General features: G+C 41.8%; 7 protein-coding genes across 12 annotated transcripts in view; 2 read left to right on the top strand and 5 right to left on the bottom strand.

Annotated features, from left to right (window-relative positions):
* Window positions 1-171: 171 nt before the first annotated feature.
* LOC132262795 (general odorant-binding protein 72-like) lies at window positions 172-2,076 on the bottom strand. 2 transcript variants are annotated; one of them, XM_059762224.1, is made up of 4 exons: window positions 1,965-2,076; window positions 1,453-1,620; window positions 1,268-1,379; window positions 172-281 (listed from the first exon to the last, which is right to left on the bottom strand). In XM_059762224.1, the coding sequence occupies exons 1-4, from the start codon at window positions 2,019-2,021 to the stop codon at window positions 196-198; spliced, it is 423 nt and encodes a 140-aa protein (XP_059618207.1). In that variant the 5' UTR covers window positions 2,022-2,076; the 3' UTR covers window positions 172-195. The 2 variants fall into 2 exon arrangements, with proteins under 2 accessions (XP_059618207.1, XP_059618198.1); XM_059762215.1 differs by lacking the exon at window positions 172-281 and adding an exon at window positions 538-980.
* A 587-nt stretch (window positions 2,077-2,663) lies between these two features.
* On the bottom strand, window positions 2,664-3,317 carry LOC132264682 (general odorant-binding protein 19d-like). The gene is made up of 2 exons (XM_059764960.1): window positions 3,051-3,317; window positions 2,664-2,938 (listed from the first exon to the last, which is right to left on the bottom strand). The coding sequence occupies exons 1-2, from the start codon at window positions 3,306-3,308 to the stop codon at window positions 2,723-2,725; spliced, it is 474 nt and encodes a 157-aa protein (XP_059620943.1). The 5' UTR covers window positions 3,309-3,317; the 3' UTR covers window positions 2,664-2,722.
* Window positions 3,318-3,738: 421 nt separating this feature from the next.
* On the top strand, window positions 3,739-4,370 carry LOC132264683 (general odorant-binding protein 72-like). The gene is made up of 2 exons (XM_059764961.1): window positions 3,739-3,861; window positions 3,936-4,370. The coding sequence occupies exons 1-2, from the start codon at window positions 3,796-3,798 to the stop codon at window positions 4,299-4,301; spliced, it is 432 nt and encodes a 143-aa protein (XP_059620944.1). The 5' UTR covers window positions 3,739-3,795; the 3' UTR covers window positions 4,302-4,370.
* A 331-nt stretch (window positions 4,371-4,701) lies between these two features.
* Window positions 4,702-5,354, bottom strand: LOC132264684 (general odorant-binding protein 72-like). Its single transcript, XM_059764962.1, has 2 exons — window positions 5,224-5,354; window positions 4,702-5,156 (listed from the first exon to the last, which is right to left on the bottom strand). The coding sequence occupies exons 1-2, from the start codon at window positions 5,275-5,277 to the stop codon at window positions 4,791-4,793; spliced, it is 420 nt and encodes a 139-aa protein (XP_059620945.1). The 5' UTR covers window positions 5,278-5,354; the 3' UTR covers window positions 4,702-4,790.
* A 70-nt stretch (window positions 5,355-5,424) lies between these two features.
* On the bottom strand, window positions 5,425-6,353 carry LOC132265273 (general odorant-binding protein 72-like). Its single transcript, XM_059765852.1, has one exon. It carries the CDS (start codon window positions 6,351-6,353, stop codon window positions 5,913-5,915), a length of 441 nt encoding a protein of 146 aa, XP_059621835.1. The 3' UTR covers window positions 5,425-5,912.
* Window positions 6,354-6,942: 589 nt separating this feature from the next.
* LOC132265100 (general odorant-binding protein 72-like) lies at window positions 6,943-7,541 on the bottom strand. The gene is made up of 2 exons (XM_059765585.1): window positions 7,419-7,541; window positions 6,943-7,344 (listed from the first exon to the last, which is right to left on the bottom strand). The coding sequence occupies exons 1-2, from the start codon at window positions 7,479-7,481 to the stop codon at window positions 6,973-6,975; spliced, it is 435 nt and encodes a 144-aa protein (XP_059621568.1). The 5' UTR covers window positions 7,482-7,541; the 3' UTR covers window positions 6,943-6,972.
* Window positions 7,542-9,001: 1,460 nt separating this feature from the next.
* LOC132265089 (protein sprint) overlaps window positions 9,002-19,318 on the top strand; it is a 56,342-nt gene continuing 46,025 nt past the window's right edge. Inside the window, exons 1-3 of one of the 5 annotated variants that reach the window (XM_059765567.1) lie at window positions 9,002-9,114; window positions 10,666-10,933; window positions 15,571-15,619. In XM_059765567.1, the coding sequence (XP_059621550.1) occupies window positions 10,908-10,933; window positions 15,571-15,619 (75 nt within the window). In that variant the 5' untranslated portion in view covers window positions 9,002-9,114; window positions 10,666-10,907. Of the gene's footprint in view, window positions 9,219-9,305; window positions 9,470-10,665; window positions 10,934-15,570; window positions 15,620-19,318 lie in introns of those variants that run through there. The other 4 variants (XM_059765566.1, XM_059765565.1, XM_059765562.1 and 1 more) reach the window with 4 other exon arrangements.

Genomic DNA, 19,318 nt, shown 5'->3' with positions numbered 1-19,318 from the left:
GGTAACTTTCCACTTATACACAAAATGTGACTTTCCTCTCCCCAAAAACCCTCCCACAAGATAAAGAGTGAGAAACAATGGGGAGTAAATTGAGTCGAAGGCAAGAGTCGTTTATTTCTGAGCAGCGCGCAATGTTTTGTATTCCTCAGTCGAATCTTAATTACGCGCTGCAATCGTTCTTCTACTTGTTTTTCCTCACGGAAAACTGCCGCTCGGGTTGTGCTGCAACAGACACTTGGCCAGTGTGTAGGCAGCCTCGCAGGGATCCTTCTGGCCATTGGCTGGAAGTGGGAGATAATTTAAAAATCCTCATTACACACCCGCGCAAATGGCGCAACACAATAGGAACAATTTGTATTCTAATTATCACTGGAACGAGAGTATCTTCAGTGGTTTTTCATTTAAATTGCTCCCCATGTTATCTGGCTGATTTTTTCGGGTAGTTTTACGTACTCGGATGCCAGCGGAAGGCGAAAGGTCGGAAGTCGACAAAATGAACTTCCTCTCGAGAGGTTTGTCAGTGCATTTTTTGAGGTGTTGGGTTTATTCTGTAATTTGTATTGTTTTTGCTTGGGAAATCGTTGTGAAAGTAAATTAATGAAAGCTCCGCCCACAATGATTTGTAGTCTTGTGATGATAAACTTTGTCCAATTCAGATGTCTAGATATCATTAATTGCTGTAAATAATTATTGAAAATCTCGAACATTTTCCATTGCTTTTATTGGTTCTAGTGAGTTAAAGATAAATCCAGTATGTTTTAATTACTAGTTCTACCCATTCGCAAGCCACGCCCACTGTGAAAGTCATTCTATCGTTTCTTACCTAGAATTTTTGGTTTAAACACAATTTCTAGCCCTGAGTTCCTCTCTTTCGTCCCTGACGCGCCCTTTGGCCGCCCGGGGCGCGCTTTTGGTGATGGTTAAATTGCAAATGTACCAAATAGTGTGCATAAAAAAGCGTCTCTCGCACCATAGAATGTCTGTCGGGGACATAACAAATCGCAATTAAAGCCACTGCAGCTAAAAATACACCAACACAGTCGCGCGACTGACCATGAAAAGTAATAGAAAATGCGGGGAGGAAAATACTCTCTTCATTTGAATATTTGTCTGCTCTGGACCGCCAGAGGGATAGAGAGGGGTGGCGAAGGGTGGACAGGAAAGGGCGTCACCCGGCATTTTCCTGTGATGTCGTGTAATTCGTGCATCTAATTGCTTTCTCAACTTGATTTTCTGTGCGACGTGCAATTAAGACGGCACAACTTACGCGCATCTTTGCACATGTCGAGGGCGTAGAGTGCGCTCTCCTTCTGGTTTTCAGGCACAAACTGCTTTATCTGCTGCACTGCTTGCTTGTAGATCACTTTACCGCGCTTCATCTGCGAATGAGACGGCGTTAATACAGTTTATCCAACTTGATATTTTGTCTCTGGAACATGGAGTTTTGCTCACCGTTTGACCCATTTCGAGGACACAATTCAGATAGCATTTGATGCTCTTGTCATTGTCCGGGAAGATTCTCTTGTTGACACCCTCGATGGCTTCTGTTGTGACTTTGGTTTTGGGCTGACAACTCTGTCTGACGAGCTGTGCAGCTTGCTTCATCGGATCTTCTTGGCACTATGAGAAGAAAATTGCAGGAAAAATTAAGATTATGGATCAAAAGAAGAGTTTAAGTGTTAATGTGAAGATTTTTGAACTTCTCAGTCAATATTTTTGTAAGAATTTGCTTTCAATTGCTTTTCTAGGTCTTAAACGTCTCTCAAATTAGTTACAGAAAGGAAAACAATTAAAACGTTGCGCTTATTGATTAAGAAAGTATTGCTTAAAAATGAGTAGTTGCACATATTTCAACACTTCAACTTAATAGGATTTTCCCTAAGCTGTTCATCACTTCTGACGACACTTTCTCGCCCCTTTGATTACAAGGGGTGAAGGCTAAAGGAGCTGCTGAATTGTCTTACAAACGTCTGCTGTATTTGACTCTGTAGGAAAATCACCAAAATGATTAATTTCAACATCTTTTCTTGCGCTTCCGCCGCTTCTACAAACTCTTTGATGACAACTGAACATTTTATGGGGAAAATTATCACTTAACTTTGTCATTTTATAGACGAATTGCCGTGGCCTGCAATTAGGGAATCGTTTAGCGTAATTACAGGCTTTGGCTGGTTTTCGTGTGCAATTTTTCCATAACACATCAACGCAAAGCTTTAATTCGGGCTCACGGCGTGCTTTTTATGACTTGTGGGCGTTGCAGGATTTATGGCTCGTGAAAAATCACCGTAAAAGGAATGATGAGTGTGAAAGTTGAATACGAATTTTATGAATTCTTAAGTGTATTTAGGCGAAAAATAGGATTTTACGACTCCCTGACGGAGATTTTTCAGCCCAAGAGGAAGAGAGAGAGAGAAATGAAGAAGAATGTGCAAAACTTCGCGGAAAAATCAATTGGCTGGATAAACGGCGAGAGCTTTTCATGTCTGGCTGAATGCATCTTTTATGCAGAGAAAGACAATAGAAATGTCTTTATTGAAAATCCATCTATTTGCCTTCTATGACGATAAATTAGGATTTCTCAGACATTTTTCTTCGGCGTTTGTTTCTCTCTCGAGGAAATTGCAGATTGACATGAAAGCCAAGGGTGCAAAAAAGAATCAATATAAGAAAACTTGAGGATAATTTATCTTTATTGAAACATTGACAAGTTTATGTTTTGCATCTACATGAATTCCTTGTAATTGATATTCCTCCTGGTGGCCTCATCGATTGCACAATGTGTCGCTTTGTATGCCAATTCACAGCGATCTTCGTGCTCTGTGTTCACGCACGCGTCGGCAATTTCGTTCAGGACTTTCTGCACATCAGGCTTATCGGCGTACATGAACTTTGCAATGTCCTTCAGTGCCTGAACATCAAGTTTTCCTTCTCGGGTGATCTGCAAGACATTCATCAAAATCCGTACTTAATGTTTGAGTTGTCTGAATCAGTAAAACTGCATTATCACAATCTAAGCTCTCTTATGTAATCCTATGAAAAAAAATGCTCACAATCCCAAAGAGTTCCGACATGCAAGCGTAGAGACACTTTGTCGTTCTCTTCTCCGGTAAATCTTTGTTCAGAAAACTCGTGATGTCCTCTTCATTTCCGCCGGTCTTGTTTGCACATCTGTGTGTCAGTTTCTTCACATATTGTAAGTCCTCTTCGCGCAGATTGTAGGCCATCATCGTGCCGGCGAGGAGAAGCACAGAACAGATCACGAGAAGCTTCATTGTGTCACTTGATGAAGCTGCATTCGGGCAGCGCATGTGGAAACTGAAAGGCATTCTGGAGTGATTCCCTGATTTTATAGACACATAATCAATTTAATTGTCATGCTTTTGATTTAAGCTTTTACGTGGAAATGTGACTGGCAAGATAATTAGTAAGGAGAGGAAATTTACGAAGCGCTTTCACGATTTAATTACACGCTTTTCTTTGTCAGAAGATCAAAGCGTCTCTAATACGTCATCAACAATAGAGAGCATTTGACTGTTTAACTTCTTCAAATTCACGTCCGAATTTCTCCGGACGCAGGAAGTTGAGAAGAAACTATCGTGATTGAATGCAACTCGTTTAGGCTTATCACGCAATCTTAATTCTGTACTTTGAGTAATTGAATATTTTCCGGGTTAATTTTAGAGTATGCAAATCACTCATTTAAATATGTATCACGAGATAAGCGCAGTATATAAGAAGGTTTGCTCTGCGTGGAAACTTTCAATCAGTGTCAAAGCTTTAAGAGTAGTTTAAGGAATGGATAAAGTGCAGCGATTAGGATTTGTCGTGCTCGTCCTTTGTGGATTACACTTGGCAAATGCGGTGAGAATTGCTGAGAATCTTCAGTGGATTTAGTGATAATTTTTTCACGATGGATTTTCCTCTCTGAAATTCAGGGTGTCACGCTTGAGCAAATGGAGAAAGCCGGCGACTTGGTGAGATCAATTTGCCAGCCAAAGTTTAAGATTCCCGAAGACGTCGCGATGAACTTCCGCAAAGGAATCTTCCCTGAGGACAAGAACTCCAAATGCTACGTCAATTGCATCTTGGAGAACATGCAGGCGATGAAGAGGGGAAAGTTTCAGTACGAGGCAACAATAAAACAATCAGAAATCATGCTTCCGGACGACATCAAAGGACCCACAGTTGCTGCCTTTAAGGCGTGCAAGAATGCGCCCGACGGCATTAAGGATCCTTGCGATGCTTCCTATGCTCTACTGACGTGCTTGCATAAGAACAACGAAGCCTTCTTCTTCCCGTGAAATGGGGAAAATGAATGTTTCGTAGTAATTTTGTAGTCAATCTTGTGTCATTGTAAGCTTGTTTGCATTAAACAGAAATATCTGTATAAATTGTGCATTTCTGATTCAATCTTTTCAATGTCTTAGACAGGAATTGTGTTCAGATTGTCAATTTGTCCTTTTCAACACAATTTTAGGCTGAAATTAGCTAAAAATTGAATGGAAATAGCTTAAGCGATTAAATGAATGAATTAACACAGTATTTCATAGGAAATTATTGGTTATTTTCAATTTTAAAAGCTTCTTTGTGAGAGAATTAATTAAATGTTTACCAAAACGAAATTCCACAATTATTTTCCCAGCAGAAAAATCATGATCATCATAAAAATACTGACTGAAACAACATTTACTTCAAAACACCTTTTAAATTCTTCTATTTATTAGTTCTAAATAATTTACAATGACACAAAGAAAGTCTATTTTCATACTAAACAAAATCTTCAACGCATTTCAGGGGAAGAAGAAGAATTCACTGTTTTTCTTCAAGCACAGCAGCAAAGTAAATGCAGCTTCACAGTTATCCTTAATCCCGTCAGTGGAACTTTTACACGCTGTCATTGCGGCGACCGTCGAAGCTTTCATTTCGTCCGGAAGCATGAGTTCTGCCTGCTTCTTCGACGTCTCGTACTGAAACTTTCCTCGTTTGATCGCCTGCATGTTCTCGAAGATGCAATTGACGTAGCATTTGGAGTCTTTGTCGTCCGAGAGAATTCCTTTTCGGAAGTTTTGTGCTTTTTCATCGGACATTTTGAATTTGGGCTGACAAATTGTCCTCACCAAGTCGCCAGCTTTCTCCATTTGTTCAATTGTAACGCCCTGGATTAGAGACGAATTCTCATGAAATGACACTGAATTTACTCACAAATTCACCTTTTTGTTTTACCGCATTTGCAAAGTGTAAGCCACAAAGGAAGAGAACTAGGAATCCTTTAAACATCTCTGTGCTATTCTACAATTGTAATCACTCTTAAAGTTCAACACTTATTGAGACTTTCTATGCAATATCTTACTTATATACTTTGCGTTTCGTGAGTGATTTGCATATTGCTAAAATTAGCTGCAAGACGTTCAATTACTGCAATTGAGCATGAAAAGTGTGGATAAGCAGCCGCTTTTCTTAACTGTACGTTATAGAAAATTGATAGGAAGTGATAAAATCAATTTAAATTCTAACTCAAGCTTTGAACTTTGATTTTTGCTCTGCATTTGTAATCTTTTGAGGTAAAAAGTAAAGAGATTTATTGTCACTTTTCTGAGCATTTCATTCACAAGTTTCCCAAGGCAAAAATTTAATGAATGAGAGAGAAACTTATCATCTGCATAATGTCTAGAGCTCTAGACATGTTTACAGAATGATTTGCATTCTCAATTATGCTACCATCTGTGTAATTCGCGTAATTATATAAACAGTGTCGCGCGACAGTTCGCAATTACCGTGTTATCGGAAATGTGAAGATATTTCCACTTATAATAACGCACAGTGAGTAATTTCAATCAAAAAAGCTCATTTATTTCGGGCAAAGAACAATCAATAAAAGACACATAAACTACAATTTCTTTTTCGCACAGAATTTATGGGAAGAAGAAGTTTTTGCTGTTGGTTTTTAGACACTGAAGAAGACCATATGCAGCCTCGCACGGATCCTTAACGCCATCCGTGACAGTCTTGCAAGCTTCACAAGCTGCAAGAGTGGCTTCCTTGACATCGTCCGGCAGCATGATTTCTGCCTGCTTCTTCGTCGCCTCCCACTGGAATTTGCCTCTCTTCATCGCCTGCATGTTCTCGAAGATGCAATTTATGTAGCATTTGGCGTCTTTGTCGTCAGCCAGAATGCCTTTGCGGAAGTTCGCGGCGGTTTCGTCGGAAATCTTGAATTTAGGCTGGCAAATTGACTTCACCAAATCACCTGCCTTCTCCATTTGCTCAACTGTGACGCCCTGAAGTGACGAAGAAAAAGCTTTTCGTGGGGAAATTGTCGAGTGGATTTTTGGTATTAATAAAAGAATTTTCATACCGCATTTGCGACGTGTAATCCAAGACAAAGAAGCACCACAAAAGTCACGATTTTCTGCATTTTTTTTCTCCTTTGATTTCCAAGCTCACTCTGTGTGGAGCACAATGAATTCAGCAATGAAACTGGTTGGGATTTTTGGCAACAAACACTCTTTTATAGTCCATCCTTCTGATTGAGAAGAACTTTTCGGGCTGTAAACCATAAATTATATCTCGTTGCCAAATGTGCAATTATGGCGGAAGTGTAAAAAAATGTCAACACAAAATTGAACAGGTATGAAAACAATGCAGGAAAAACCATTTGACTTTATTACAATCTTGACGATGGTGATAAACGGAATAATTTCCGCTCAATATTGTGTCTCTTTCCGTATTGCGAGACGATTTTTCGATATTGTCACTTTATTTAATTTGCATGTCTGCCGCCTTAACAGCTATTGTTTGCCGTCAACATGCCATTTCATCCAATTGGCCAAACTATCGGGTGTAAAGTTCAATTGACTATGGCGTTTTATTCCCTCGAATATTGGCGCTATTTCTTGAATGGGAGAAATTCATTCAACACAAGGAGAGTCTATAAATTGCTATTATTTCCACTATTACGCGAAAAGGTTTATTTCAATTGACAGGAAAATCATAAGATGGATTTTTCACATGTGTACACTTGAGAAATGCATAAGCAGCTTCGCAGTTGTCCTTGATGCCCTTCGCGGAATCCTTGCAAGCATCGAGGGCATTTCTGTAGTCATCTTTGAGATCCTCCGGCACCAGGACATCAATTTGCTTAAGCGATGCCGGCACATTTACCTTTCCTCTCTTCATGGTTTGCGCAATTTCCAAGAAGCAATTCACGAAGCACTTGAGATTCTTGTCTTCGGGAAAAACACCCTGACTGAGCTTGTTGACCAGCTCGTCGGGCACTTTGAACTTGGGCTGACAGGTGTTTCTCATGATTTTGGCACTCTGTTGGAATTGATCGTGCGTGACGCCCTGCAAAGACAAGTCAGTGCGCGAGGGTTAAGACGCAAAAAAGGAAGGCGCCGAAAAGTATGGGAACAATATACAGCAAACACGAGAGTCACGATCGCCAGAAGGAAGATCACAGCTGATGATTTCGTCTTGAACATTTTCCACTGTTCACAAAACCCCCCCAAAAAAAATTGTGATATGAGGAGGAAAGACACTTGCTGACTAAGAAACATCGCGGCAATGTGATCAATTTTATTTTATATGGATCGTGTCACTTCCTCTGAAAGTGTTGGCAGATCGGTAATTAAGAGAGGACGAATAGTGGTTAGCAAGTCGTCAATTACACTTGACATAGTCTCTTGCTAATTAGCAGTGAGCATCTGATAATTAAACCGATAACAAGTCATGCGAAATGCGTCAAATAGCCTGGCAATCGCCAATTGAATGGAGGGTGGAAAAACAGAGTGGTTGAAAATGCTGCACAGCGATGAGGGCTCTTCTGACCACAAGTATCACTTTCATCTCTCGAGCAGAAGCGTTTCCCCATCTGAGCCCTTTTTCACCGCCCCAAAAACGACTGTCGAGATGCAAAGATGATAGATTAAAATGATTCTCACGGTTTTCGTCGTGACATTAAGCTGTTGCGAAACATTCTAAAATATGTTTAGTGAGCAAATGGCACTCAAGTCATGCATTTTTCGTAGAATCACGTTCGCCAGAGTGTTGTGAAAAAAATTTGCTAGTAATATTTATTGCGCTATTTCAGCTGTTTTTTTCGTTGATGTTTATGAATTTTAAACAGTTCCACTTGAAACTCTTTTTCATGCAATGCACAAAATCAGATGCACAGATCTCTCTAAAACACAGTGGAAGATAGAAAGTTGGGCGGAGCATTCAAAGAGGCGGAGCTTAATTCAATTATTGTTTAGAACATTTTTACGCACTTCTTGCTTAGAGATAAATCTCTATGCAATTCTCTCGTCAACTCTACAGCAAATCCACCCTCATTCGCGACGTTATGTATACATATTTGCCTGCGGGAATGGAATTGTCCGGGATAGAGAGAGAGTGAAATATTAGACAGTGAAAACTTTCCGCTCAGCTTCGCGATGCGGGAAGCGCATCTAGATTGAAATTTATCGTCCCCAAAAGTGTGGTCACGATATGCACCTTAACGGAATGCCCGCGGGGCTTCGCGGCGGATCCGGCGGCAAAGTCGCTGACTGGGCAGAATCCGTGCGCGCGCGGTGGCAAATTGATGGCTCTTTGGCACATTCTTGGGCGACCTTCTGCTCGGCGGTTCATGCACCGATTTGTCATAAATGGGACGCCTGTGACCCGCGATCGCGAGTGCCCTAAACCAGTCTCTGGCGGTGGTGGTGGTGGAGGAATCTCCGCAGAGAGTCGGTGTGTTTTGCCATATAGTGCCGTTCAAGTGGAGTCTCTGGGCTCATTCAGCTGCTGAGCCTCAATGGCTCTGGGAATTCGTTCCGGCGAGAGAGCAGAGTTGTCAGCAGTGAACATGGCTATTGTGTGCTGTGTGGATGTTGCCGCATGTGCGAAAGAGAGACGGCCTTCTCTCTCGCTCCGCGATGAGACTTCTCTTGGTGAAGGAGATGGAGTTGGAGAATTAAACACAAAAACATGATTCAGTTTCGAATGAAAGCAAAAAACTTTCAGTTCGCTGTGACCGTCGGACGGGCAGTTTTGCTGGACGCTGTCTTTCCGGAAAGTTTGAGTGTTGTCTTGTGGGCAGGAGATTTTCAATCCAGCAGTGGTGACAGGTGAAGAGTGAGTGTGAAGTGCCGAAGAATTCCGCGTGCGCGCGAGATTTGCCCACGTTGGCAAAAGTGTGTGCGCCGATTTATCTGTTCTCGCTCAATAGTTTTTCCATGGTGCGATAGTCAATTCATTTCCACGGTGTTGTGACCAACTCTCACCCGGGCAGGGAGTGAGAGAGATCAAAACTCTCACTTGCCAGTGATGGAATTCATTACTGGCCTCGACAATTCCACCATCAATTAGCGAAAAAATAACATCAGAGTCTCGCAATTAAATGCCTGGAATTTCCCCGGCTCGTGAAAACTCGTTGAATCTCTTCACTCACCACTGTGACTCATCTTCGCGTGTGCGCGATAAAGGAAAGGTCAGCAGGAAGAGAGCATCACAGGCTGATCTACAATGAGTCGATTTATAGTCAAATTCAAACAAATTGCTTTTAAACTATTCCCTAAAGGGAATGACAATGCCCAGAGTCAATTAACAGAGCACGGAGCCTGAGAACTGCAGCCAATTCCATCCAATCGCCGACCCCATAATTATGCTGCCATGAATTTTGAGAGTCAAGGGGATCTTCTGAGTGACTCACTCGCGATCCAGCGCGTCTTCAGCGGAATTATTCCCACTGAGGAAACATATGAGGGAGTTTAATTGTGCGTAATTCAAATGATATTGTGTGCATTTATTTTTATCTCCCTTTTTTCTCTTGTTCACCAAGAGTTTTGTGCAGAGGAAAAGAGTTGATATTTCGCTGAGATTATATAGTCTCTCTTCTTCACATGCAAATTTTCTCTGAGGGCTTGGATTTTTTGTTGTTGTGTTGTTATGATGTGGATTTTCAAATTAAGTTGAAGTGAAGCACTAAAATTCCATCTCCTTCTCTAATTAATGGCTCTGCATTTTCGCTGAATTTCCATTCAATTTTGTTGCTTGAGAATCTCACAAGAAGTGAGAATACCCAAAAAAGAAGCCCATCAGAGGTGCAAAAACTGAAGCACACGTGCTGTCTTTGCAGCATAAACAACACCGAGATTATGCGAAAGAAGAGTGTCTTTTCCATCCCTGGTAAAGTTGATGAGATTGATCTTGGCTTTGTGCACAAATAACACCCTGAGAAACACTTCAAGTATCGGAGAGAACGACACAAATTTCCATTTCTCATATTTATTTACCTTTTCTATTTTGACTTTGTCTTCAATACATTTTTTCTCCTTTCTTCTCTCACTTTGCGCAAAGTAAAGTCAATTTCTCAGCGCGTTCACCAATTCGGTTTCTCATATGTATAATTGCTCCGCATTTGCCATGTGTTTGTTTTGTGGATTTTATCTCAACTGGAGAGACTCTGGTGTTCATGTTACCTTTCACTGTGTCAAGAGGCAGATAAAGCGCTCGCGATGGCTTTGTGTATTTGGTTCTAGATAAATTGTTGTGTGGGGCAATATCATATAGCCAATAAAATGAGAAAGCAATCACCTAATTCTCAATCACAACACAAAAGCAAATTAGCTTATCTTGGTCGACGCGCCTGGAAATTTAGAGTTGAACTCATAAATTCATTTTCAGTGATACGAAGAGCGTGAAACGAGAATGTTTGACACCATTTAAGAGCGTCTAATAGTCATTTCCTCGTCTATCGGCCAGTGTTATTTTGTCTTAATATGAAAAACTCAAGTGATTTTGTGTGTGGAATGCACAGCTTCTGCTGAACATTGACTCATTATAGTGAAGTGTGTGATGTTTTCCCAGTTCTGTTATCGCCCGAAACTGTCTCAACTGCCGTCCAAGTGAAGCCACATTATCACACAATGACGACGGACGATGTTGTAATAAGGTGAATATATTATATCTTTTCTCCTCTTACGATTGTGTGTTTAGTTTTACGGAAAAAGACAAAGACATCTCATGGAGTTGATTCCGGTCAATATAAATTATATTTGCTCTGTTAGAAATTTCTTACAATTGCACCACATCATTGTGAAAAAAGTCCAGCGCGGATTTACCGTCGTATTTGCTCTCTGTAAGCCAATTTGTGAGCATGAGCTTCGTCTGAGACGCTGCGCTTCCTGCGCTTGCCGGAAATCACACCAAGTTGCAGAAGCACTGGGTTGGCCACGAGGGCCGCCGCCACCCCCAACAGAGCCGCCCCGGCCAGTGGCAAGAAGAGAGACTTTTATGTTGAAAGCACAAGAGAAGGGAGAAAGCAATATTCTTTTCATTACTCCGAAATTCCTTTCGAAAAAATATTGTGGGGCGTAAGGCCATAAAATTCAAAGAGGGGCAGAGAGAGTCTATTGTGTGCAGGGTGGAAGATGGGAAGCTCCTTACCTTGGCGCTGTAGTGATGGGACGGCGAATGGCCGAAGAATCCATATCCTGTGTGTGCCGAGTGACCGTAATCCAGAGCGCCGCCGTCGAATCCCGTTCCGTAGCCGGGATAATCCATCACTTGGGGTGGTCCGTAAGGGCCTCGCACGGGGTCGTAGAAGTTGCCTCCGCTGGCGCCCAGGAAGTTCCCACCATATCCGTAGCCGTAGCCACCTGAAAAAGACCCCCAAGACGGTCAGTCTCGCTCGCCAGAAAGCGAAGCGCTTTGGCGTGTCTCGCCGCCGTTCTTGAACGAAATCCTTGTGGTATTCGGCAGGACAATTGAGTCACAGGAGAAGTGGAATGCTACGGATTTTTATGCTGCGCCAAGAAAGCTCTGAAACTGTTTGTCCGGAATCTCGAAAAAAACTCATTGAGCTGGATTTTGGGACTATTAACAGAAACCTTTATAAACGAGTGTTTTTTTCGGGAATCGACATGATTTTTCTCGGCTTGATTGAATCATTTTGGCTCTCCGATTAGGTATTTTTCTGCACATTAGAAAATGAATCTGGCCACGCTGACCAGCTCACAAGTGCTTTTCAGGGCAATTTTTGGTTGATTGCGAATTGAAATACTTAACCTTTTTTAACGCTGTTTGTGCTAAATCAAAGCTATACAGTGAGACTTTAGAATCAAATTTGGCCATAGTGCTTTCTAGTGTTAAAAGTCTTCCAAAATCACATCGTCAAGCCTTTATTGTATTCTGTTTTTGTCACTAATGATCTGGAATTCTTTCCTCGGAAGTTCCTAATGGCAAAAATTCTGATTACAAGCTATCTTGACTGGTAATCTATGTTCACGCAGTTACGAAATGTGCAGTTTCATCATCCTAATAAATATAATCCGGCAACTCTTGGGTGTCATTTGGCGTAACAAATCCTAATGAAAAATTCAACTTCTTAATTTCTTGTCACGCAAGCGACTTAAATCTGTTTCACACACACACTTAATGGGCATTGTTTGGTGGAAATTGCGAAGCTGTGAATTTTTGTTTGGCCACAAAATGTGGACTTTCGTCTGAGGAAACCTTCTGGTCAGCGACGAAAATGAGGCGGAAAGGGAAGGGATTTGAGCTGTGGGGCTGAAGAGGGTGGGTTTATTGGGAAATTCCTTGCATTCCCCCTGAAATTGAAACACGCAAGGATTGAACTCACTTCCGGTGGCCGCAGAGCTGCCGATGCGGTCTCGGTTGTAATCTGGCGAGTATCGATTTGCACCTGGTGAGGAGATGAAGCTGCCGCTCGCGCTGTTGTCGGGCTGACTGGGTCGCTTGAGGAAGCGCTCCCTGAAAATTGTGTGTGAGGGTAGAAACTGAGGCCAATTTCACGGGGATTTGCATCTGTGGCGCACCTGTAGTATTCTGGGGCGGGATTTCGCGTTGGCAGCGGACTTTCCTTGGCATTCCGTTCGGGTTGCAGTGGATTTGCTACATTTAGCGGAGCAATTTCAGCCCCATGAAGCCGCTGACAGGCTTGTGTGCAGAAGAGCACCACAAAAAGACTGGCACGAAACATTGTTGTGCGCGAGATTTTCACTTTTCACTCTCACAAGAACTCTCAATTTCACAAACACTCGAGATATTCCATCTTTTCACTGTGACTTCTTCAGCAAGAGTAGGCAATCAATTCAATCGACTCTTTCTTTTATAACATTATCAACATTGTCACGAAGGGGCTCAAATGTGCATCTTCTCTTGGGATTTGTCAAGCGACAAAAATACAATCCGCGAGTGGGGCGCGCGCGCTCAATCGTCATTGCGCCCTTCTCTGGCGACGAGGCATCTTCTGGGTGGCTCTAAGAATTGCAGCCGAACAATGAGGCCTATTCTTCGTAGTCACTGAAGCTGACATCAATTGCAAGACGACATAGAGTCTTTTCCCTTGTCACAAGCCTCACAAACAGTGCCATTAATGTGGTCAGAGACCCGTGCAGGCGGTTTTTGGGGTCGTTCTCTGCAGTGAAAAATCTACATTTCACAATGTTTCGCTAAATGGCATAATTTTGCGGCATTAGCACATCAAATGGCCTTTTTTTAGATCACTAGAGACAAGAGTGGTGAGATGGTGTTTTTGTGTGTCATTTACCCTTGAATTGCGCGACAATTTGACACAGAGTGGAAAACAAAGGGAAAAACACAAGAGATTATTTACTATATGAAAACATTTATTAAACTCTTTCCGACTCTCTTCTGTCGCATCAAAACATATCAAAATATGTATGCAATTTGTTTTTGGAATGAAAAGAATAACAAATTAACTCTCTCATTACCTTGAAAGAGCGAGAGAGATTTTCTGAAGTGAAGATGAAAAGTGTCACAATGGTTTATTTTTGGGAATAAACTTGTCTTGAAACAATTTTATTGTCATCAAGACAAGGTGGATGATTGCTAAACAGGTTCACATTCAAGGTTGCGGTTCTTTCGCCAAATTCATCTTCAAACGTTCGATTGGCACTTCCCGCGTGCATTTAATTATCTCTCTCTCTCTCTCTCTCTCAAATGATGATGACTTCTTGATGGCCAAGCAGACTAATGACGATGAGACTCTGTCAAGTAATTCAATTAATCCCAACAGAAGCGCACTATTGTGCTGGAGAAGAATAAGCATTTTTGCACAATTGAAGGTGAAATTGGAGACATATTTTGCAGAATTTCCTCAACATGCACTTCCGTTTTCTTTTGCGGTTTTTCCTTTCATAATATTCTCCAGCACCGCTTCACGAGCGGATGCAAATTGCAATTTGCTAGAATTGTTCTTGAAGTTTCCTCGCTTGAGTTTGGTAAATTAAATAATATCGTATTTCCTCAGTCAATTTTGCATGATGGAAATTTTTCCCTCTTTCTTCGTCACATCAAATTGCGCGGGGATGACTTTGAGTGGGGCGCACATGAAATGCGAGATGCTGTATTTGGGATCAATTGAGGGTGTCTCTTTGTCAAGTGTCTCACCTGAGAGGTGGGGTTAATAAATGGTCGAAATATCCATTTCAGCGTTATTAATGAGGTACATTATCAAACGGACGACATTGCCGTACAAATTGCAAAGTATTTCCTCTCCTGAATTGCCATTATGACGTCTCAATTTCATCTGGACCGAGATTCAATGGCAAAAGCAGCAACAATTCCGTCATCGTGATGAATGACAACACTTTATTACATGTCTCTCGGCTCCTCCGGATAGAATTGGGGCATTCCTCAAAAATTCTTATCCATTACAGGCGGAGAGAGTGAGAGGCTATTCTTAATTGATGAATGGCAATCTGGAGCCATTAAGGGAAAATAGATGGCAATTTCGAGGATATTTCCCTAAAACTTCTCAATACACACAGACGAATTGTTTTTTTTATTATCAGAATTTTTGCATGATAATGCAAAATGTAAATAATACAGAAGATTATAGTTATGATTAGAATTCCTACATTTCTCTGTGAATTTTGATGGTGAAATTTTCACGTCTTCGCAGTGAAATTTTCCTCTCTAATCACTAATGGGCTTCACATAATCCCGCATAGTTCGGCACTTTCTCGGCGTAACTATGATCCTGACTGGCCTCGGGATTCGGGAGCATGAGTAGGAAATTATAGCAAGAAAGTTTGCCAATAACGTCGGCCAAAACAATGCAAATGGGATGTGTCTATGTGTGGCGGATTGCGGTGGGTGGAGAAAAACCACCCATTCACCCATAATCGCCCAAGATATGCCCCGAGAATTCCTCGAGAGGGTTTGTGGGTAATGAATTGACAATAAATTCATGCTTGTGACGTGAAAAGAGGCGACTTTCTGAGCCCCTCTCAAAATTTTCCCCAATTTTCCACCCTCTGTCGTCTGAGGGAGAATATTCCATTTGTTGTAAATATGTTTTTGGGAGCTTTTCTTTGCCTGGAAAAGTCATGTATTTGCCACATGTGGAAATTGCTGGATAATATTGAATGGACAAAAGCGGAAGTGCGTCTCTTTATCACCTCTTTCAGTTAAACATCAGCAGCAATAAAAGTGAGAGATTTTTCCACTCTTGTTGCCTCTGTTGTGCTTCTGTCAGTGAATAATGTCCCACATTGTGATATATTCATATTAAAATACTCTCTCATTCTCTCGTCATTGCAGGCAGAAGTCCAACAATCCGCAGCCGAGAGGCCGAAGCGCTTACATGACGGTAAGAAAGTGAAATTATGTTGTTGACTTGTTGTGCAATATTGAGATAACTGGACGAGCGCAAAGCTGCGCCGCCCTTAAGACAGCGATTGTAACTCAATTTGGCGGATTAATGTGCGATGCAATTTGCCATTGCTATCAGTTGGAATAATTACTAATTGCCGGATACAGTTTTTGGGGTGGGAAAGTCGATGTCAGGAGCGATAGAGATTCAATTTGTCAGTTGCGCAAAGTGAAGGGCGAATAATGTTGGGGCCTTAAATGTTGTATGGTTTGATGATGGAAAATCCACAGGAATTTGCCGTGATTTTGAGGGAAAATTCCTACAAAGAAAGGGAAGTGATTAGATTAGAGATAAGACCACTTTATGCGTTGGGGTTTTCTTGACTGTTTGATTTCATTGGTCTTCAATCTAAAGGTCAGCAATGGAAGGTTTATGGCAGTTTAAATAAACTGATGGACAATTTTGCTAAAGTGCCCCCAAAACATTTTCAATGGAGGGTGTAAATATTCAGACGAGGGGTGAATTATCGGCCGCATTAATTTGTTTTATTGTAATATTTTACGAATTGGCGAAGCGTGCGGAATGTTAACGCGAATCGCGAGGAATAAATCATGCTTTTGTTCGGCCATAGATGAAAAGGGAAGATTTTCCCTCGACGATGTGAACTAATTTCCGGGCTTTTTCACAGGAACAATGCAAAATCCACGTCAATGTTGTGGAAAGTTTTGCTGAAGGGCTTTTGTCAACCATTTGCAATTTTTGTTGTTGTGTTTTTGTTATTATGAGAGGGTGGAAGAGAAAGCTCAACGCGACAGTGAGTGTTAAAAAGGGTTTGAAAATGAGGAGAATGTCATTTTAATTAATTTAAATGCTCTCAGAGAGAGAGATTAATTGCACGCGAGAATTCTTTAATGTCTGGCGAGCACAATTAAAGCCAGGGGAAAATATGTGCGGGGAGGTCGATTTTTCCTTATTTTCCTCATTTATTATAATCTCCAAAATGAATTATGGAGCCAATATTTGGCACGAAGTTTGTACTTTGCCGGGCGAGAGTCCGTGAGGAAACATTATCTGCAGCACATGAGGATAAAAAATAATTACAAAGGAGAGCAAAAAGGATCCTTTATGGTGGTCCAGGTGAAGCTATGGAAGAGGGTGAATGCAAATGAGAGTGAGACTCGTGAGCTTTAGTGCTCATGAAGAGGTGGAAAATAGGTTTTTTCTCTCCTTCTTTTACCTCGGCGCGCATTCTTAAACCACTTTCTTCCCCAGCTATATAGTTGGTAAATTGTGCACCCCATAATTTTCATCCACCCTGCTGGCATGGTGAAATATGCGCTCTCTCAAGAGAGGGTAATTTTGCCAGGGCTAGAAAAAGCTCTCAAACAAAAGCGCTCGAGTCATGCTGGGAAGGTTTTCTGAAAAGAAAGTGTGTATCGAGAATAATTTAGGAATAAATCACGTTCCATTGTTCAAAAGGAAATTTCAATATGGAAAACTTTCGATGGGTTATTGTGGAAAAGGAGGGAGGAAAACTTTGAGGGGGTGAATTTTCCCAAGAGGTCATAATTTTCCTGTAAGAATTCCATCGCGAATCACGCTGAGAACAAGGTGAATATTATGCTGTGGAATTGCGACAGGGAAAAGTTTACAATATTGTTGATGTTCGACGCTCTCTAAGCGAGAGTGCTCTAGCTAGAGCATACAGTCAGGCGAAAGCCGCGCGATACACGCGAAAAATAGCCGCCAACACATGTGTGAGGGATTAAAGGCCCCTCATTAAGTGTCTCAGCGTTGTGTTTTCATACATATATTGAAAATAACACAACATGCAATCCGTGTTCTCTGTGTAGTCGAACTCATGAGAAGCCCGGCGTGTCGGTCAGTTGTTGGAAATTTACAAGCGGCAGACGCAACGTGGGCAAGCCAGTTGAAGTTTCATAAAATCAATAGAGAGAGAGGAGAACCGCAAAGAGAGTCACAGCCTCCCAACTTTCCCTCCGACACTTTTGCACACCATCCCATTAATATTTGCATAATCGCAATATTTTCCTTGCACCACTCGCCAAGATTAAAGTGCTTTTTTCGCGTATTTATACTTGAAATATTTAACACAGCCGCCGGCCGTGCATTGAAGACCCCCAAAAATTAATAAATTAAGCAACCGCGCGGTGTTTTTCCGCCTCTCACCACGGCGAACTGTAATCATCATTATCTGCGCATATGGAGAGATTTATCATCGTCATTTGATGAGATGCTGAGCAGCCCTTCGCGGCAGGAAAAAAAAATCACCCACCGCCACCCCATTGCAACTGTCCGTTGACTCTCCGCATCGCACGCGATGGTATTCCCATATAATGCCAACTAGCGATGAATGCACAGCAGTTGTTCTTGTTCTGCGAAATGTGGCTTAAATGCAGCCCGAGAATGGATGTGGGATGTCGCTCGAGCCATTGAGATTTATTCGCCACATATCAATTCCATGGCAAATCGCTTCGCACACTGCCGAGATGGCTTTTTGTGTGCGCCACATGGAATTTATGCAGTGCTTGACGTGATGCTCTAATCTTTCCGGAGTCTCAAGACTCACCAAGCTTGAGCATCGATTCCTCACCGCCAGGACGTGATGTTTACATGAAACTGTTGATTAAATTAATTGATTTATTGCTGAAAAATTCACCAATAACACAAAATTCTCAAATTATTATTGCTTCGGCTTCTGCGAAGCACGAATAAATGCGAAAAAAATATATAAAAGGGGCGGAGCATTGGAGTGGGCGTGGCTTCAATATGATGAAAGAAAATACACGCAAGGTCAGCAGTCGTGTCTAGAGCATTTCGTGGTCAGTGTTTTCGAAGTAAGAGGGCAAGAAGGCGCCTCGGAAGTTGTATAATATTGTGCTGGTCGAGAGAGCTTTACTTATCGCAAAACTTCAGGTTGATTTCTGAACAAGGGCAAATATTATGGTGAGATATCAATTGACGATTCTCGGGAAATTTTACGAGAGGTGCAAAAACTGTTTTGAGTCTTTGTCTCACAATTGAATGTTTATATATGGGGAATAAATTAGCGTCAAACTTCCTTCACAGACGCAGAAAAAGGATGATCTGAAAATATACCCATCTCAGAGTGATTAACGAAATGATAGATAAATTGTGGCGTCTCGAGAAGCGTTACAGCTCATTTTCGTCTCCCCATCGAGAAGCCCAAAATAGAAGTGAATCTCTCGTGCGATTCTGCGATAAGTCCATTAGTGTAACGCTCAATTCCCAGGTCAGATAAGGCGTTTTAGTTCGTCACACAGCAACCTTGGGCGCAAATGTCGCGCAATCCTATGAGATTTCGGTGCAGCAAATTCAAAGACAAGACAGTCACACCTCAGAAATGCGATTTGCAATTCAATTGACATCCTAGAGAAGTGAGGAGAGAGACTTGCTGTGTGGCGAGGAAGGGTGGGCTGTGGCCCAAATAAGGTGACATTAGGCGTTGCGCGGCCTTTTTGCACAACTTCCTCCGGAGAGGCGCGACCGCGCGTAGTGTTTGGACTTGAGGATGAAATATATGATAAGACAGTTTCTCAATAAGCATAATTTCTCAAGATGCTGATAGTTTGTTTTGCCACTTTGATGAATATACATTTTTTCGACGGTTATTTGCATACGATTGAGCGGAGGAAACCAGTTGATTCTCTCCAC

Source organism: Phlebotomus argentipes, unplaced genomic scaffold (assembly GCF_947086385.1).
Source record: "Phlebotomus argentipes unplaced genomic scaffold, Phlebotomus argentipes genome assembly contig_2, whole genome shotgun sequence".
Taxonomy (NCBI): Eukaryota; Metazoa; Arthropoda; class Insecta; order Diptera; family Psychodidae; genus Phlebotomus; species Phlebotomus argentipes.
This window is presented reverse-complemented; position numbering and strand designations above follow the sequence as displayed.

Excerpts from the sequence above, each read along its gene's own strand:
- LOC132262795 (XM_059762215.1), bottom strand. The coding sequence starts at position 2,021 with ATGTTGAAATTAATCATTTTGGTGATTTTCCTACAGAGTCAAATACAG. Across the intron at positions 1,380-1,452 it reads TCCTCGAAATGGGTCAAACG|ATGAAGCGCGGTAAAGTGAT; the intron begins GTGAGCAAAACT and ends TCTCATTCGCAG. Across the intron at positions 981-1,267 it reads CGACATGTGCAAAGATGCGC|ACATTCTATGGTGCGAGAGA; the intron begins GTAAGTTGTGCC and ends TGTCCCCGACAG.
- LOC132264682 (XM_059764960.1), bottom strand. The coding sequence starts at position 3,308 with ATGCGCTGCCCGAATGCAGCTTCATCAAGTGACACAATGAAGCTTCTC. Across the intron at positions 2,939-3,050 it reads TGTCGGAACTCTTTGGGATT|ATCACCCGAGAAGGAAAACT; the intron begins GTGAGCATTTTT and ends AATGTCTTGCAG.
- LOC132264683 (XM_059764961.1), top strand. The coding sequence starts at position 3,796 with ATGGATAAAGTGCAGCGATTAGGATTTGTCGTGCTCGTCCTTTGTGGA. Across the intron at positions 3,862-3,935 it reads GATTACACTTGGCAAATGCG|GGTGTCACGCTTGAGCAAAT; the intron begins GTGAGAATTGCT and ends TCTGAAATTCAG.
- LOC132264684 (XM_059764962.1), bottom strand. The coding sequence starts at position 5,277 with ATGTTTAAAGGATTCCTAGTTCTCTTCCTTTGTGGCTTACACTTTGCA. Across the intron at positions 5,157-5,223 it reads GCTTACACTTTGCAAATGCG|GGCGTTACAATTGAACAAAT; the intron begins GTAAAACAAAAA and ends TCTCTAATCCAG.
- LOC132265273 (XM_059765852.1), bottom strand. The coding sequence starts at position 6,353 with ATGAAAATTCTTTTATTAATACCAAAAATCCACTCGACAATTTCCCCA.
- LOC132265100 (XM_059765585.1), bottom strand. The coding sequence starts at position 7,481 with ATGTTCAAGACGAAATCATCAGCTGTGATCTTCCTTCTGGCGATCGTG. Across the intron at positions 7,345-7,418 it reads TCGTGACTCTCGTGTTTGCT|GGCGTCACGCACGATCAATT; the intron begins GTATATTGTTCC and ends TTGTCTTTGCAG.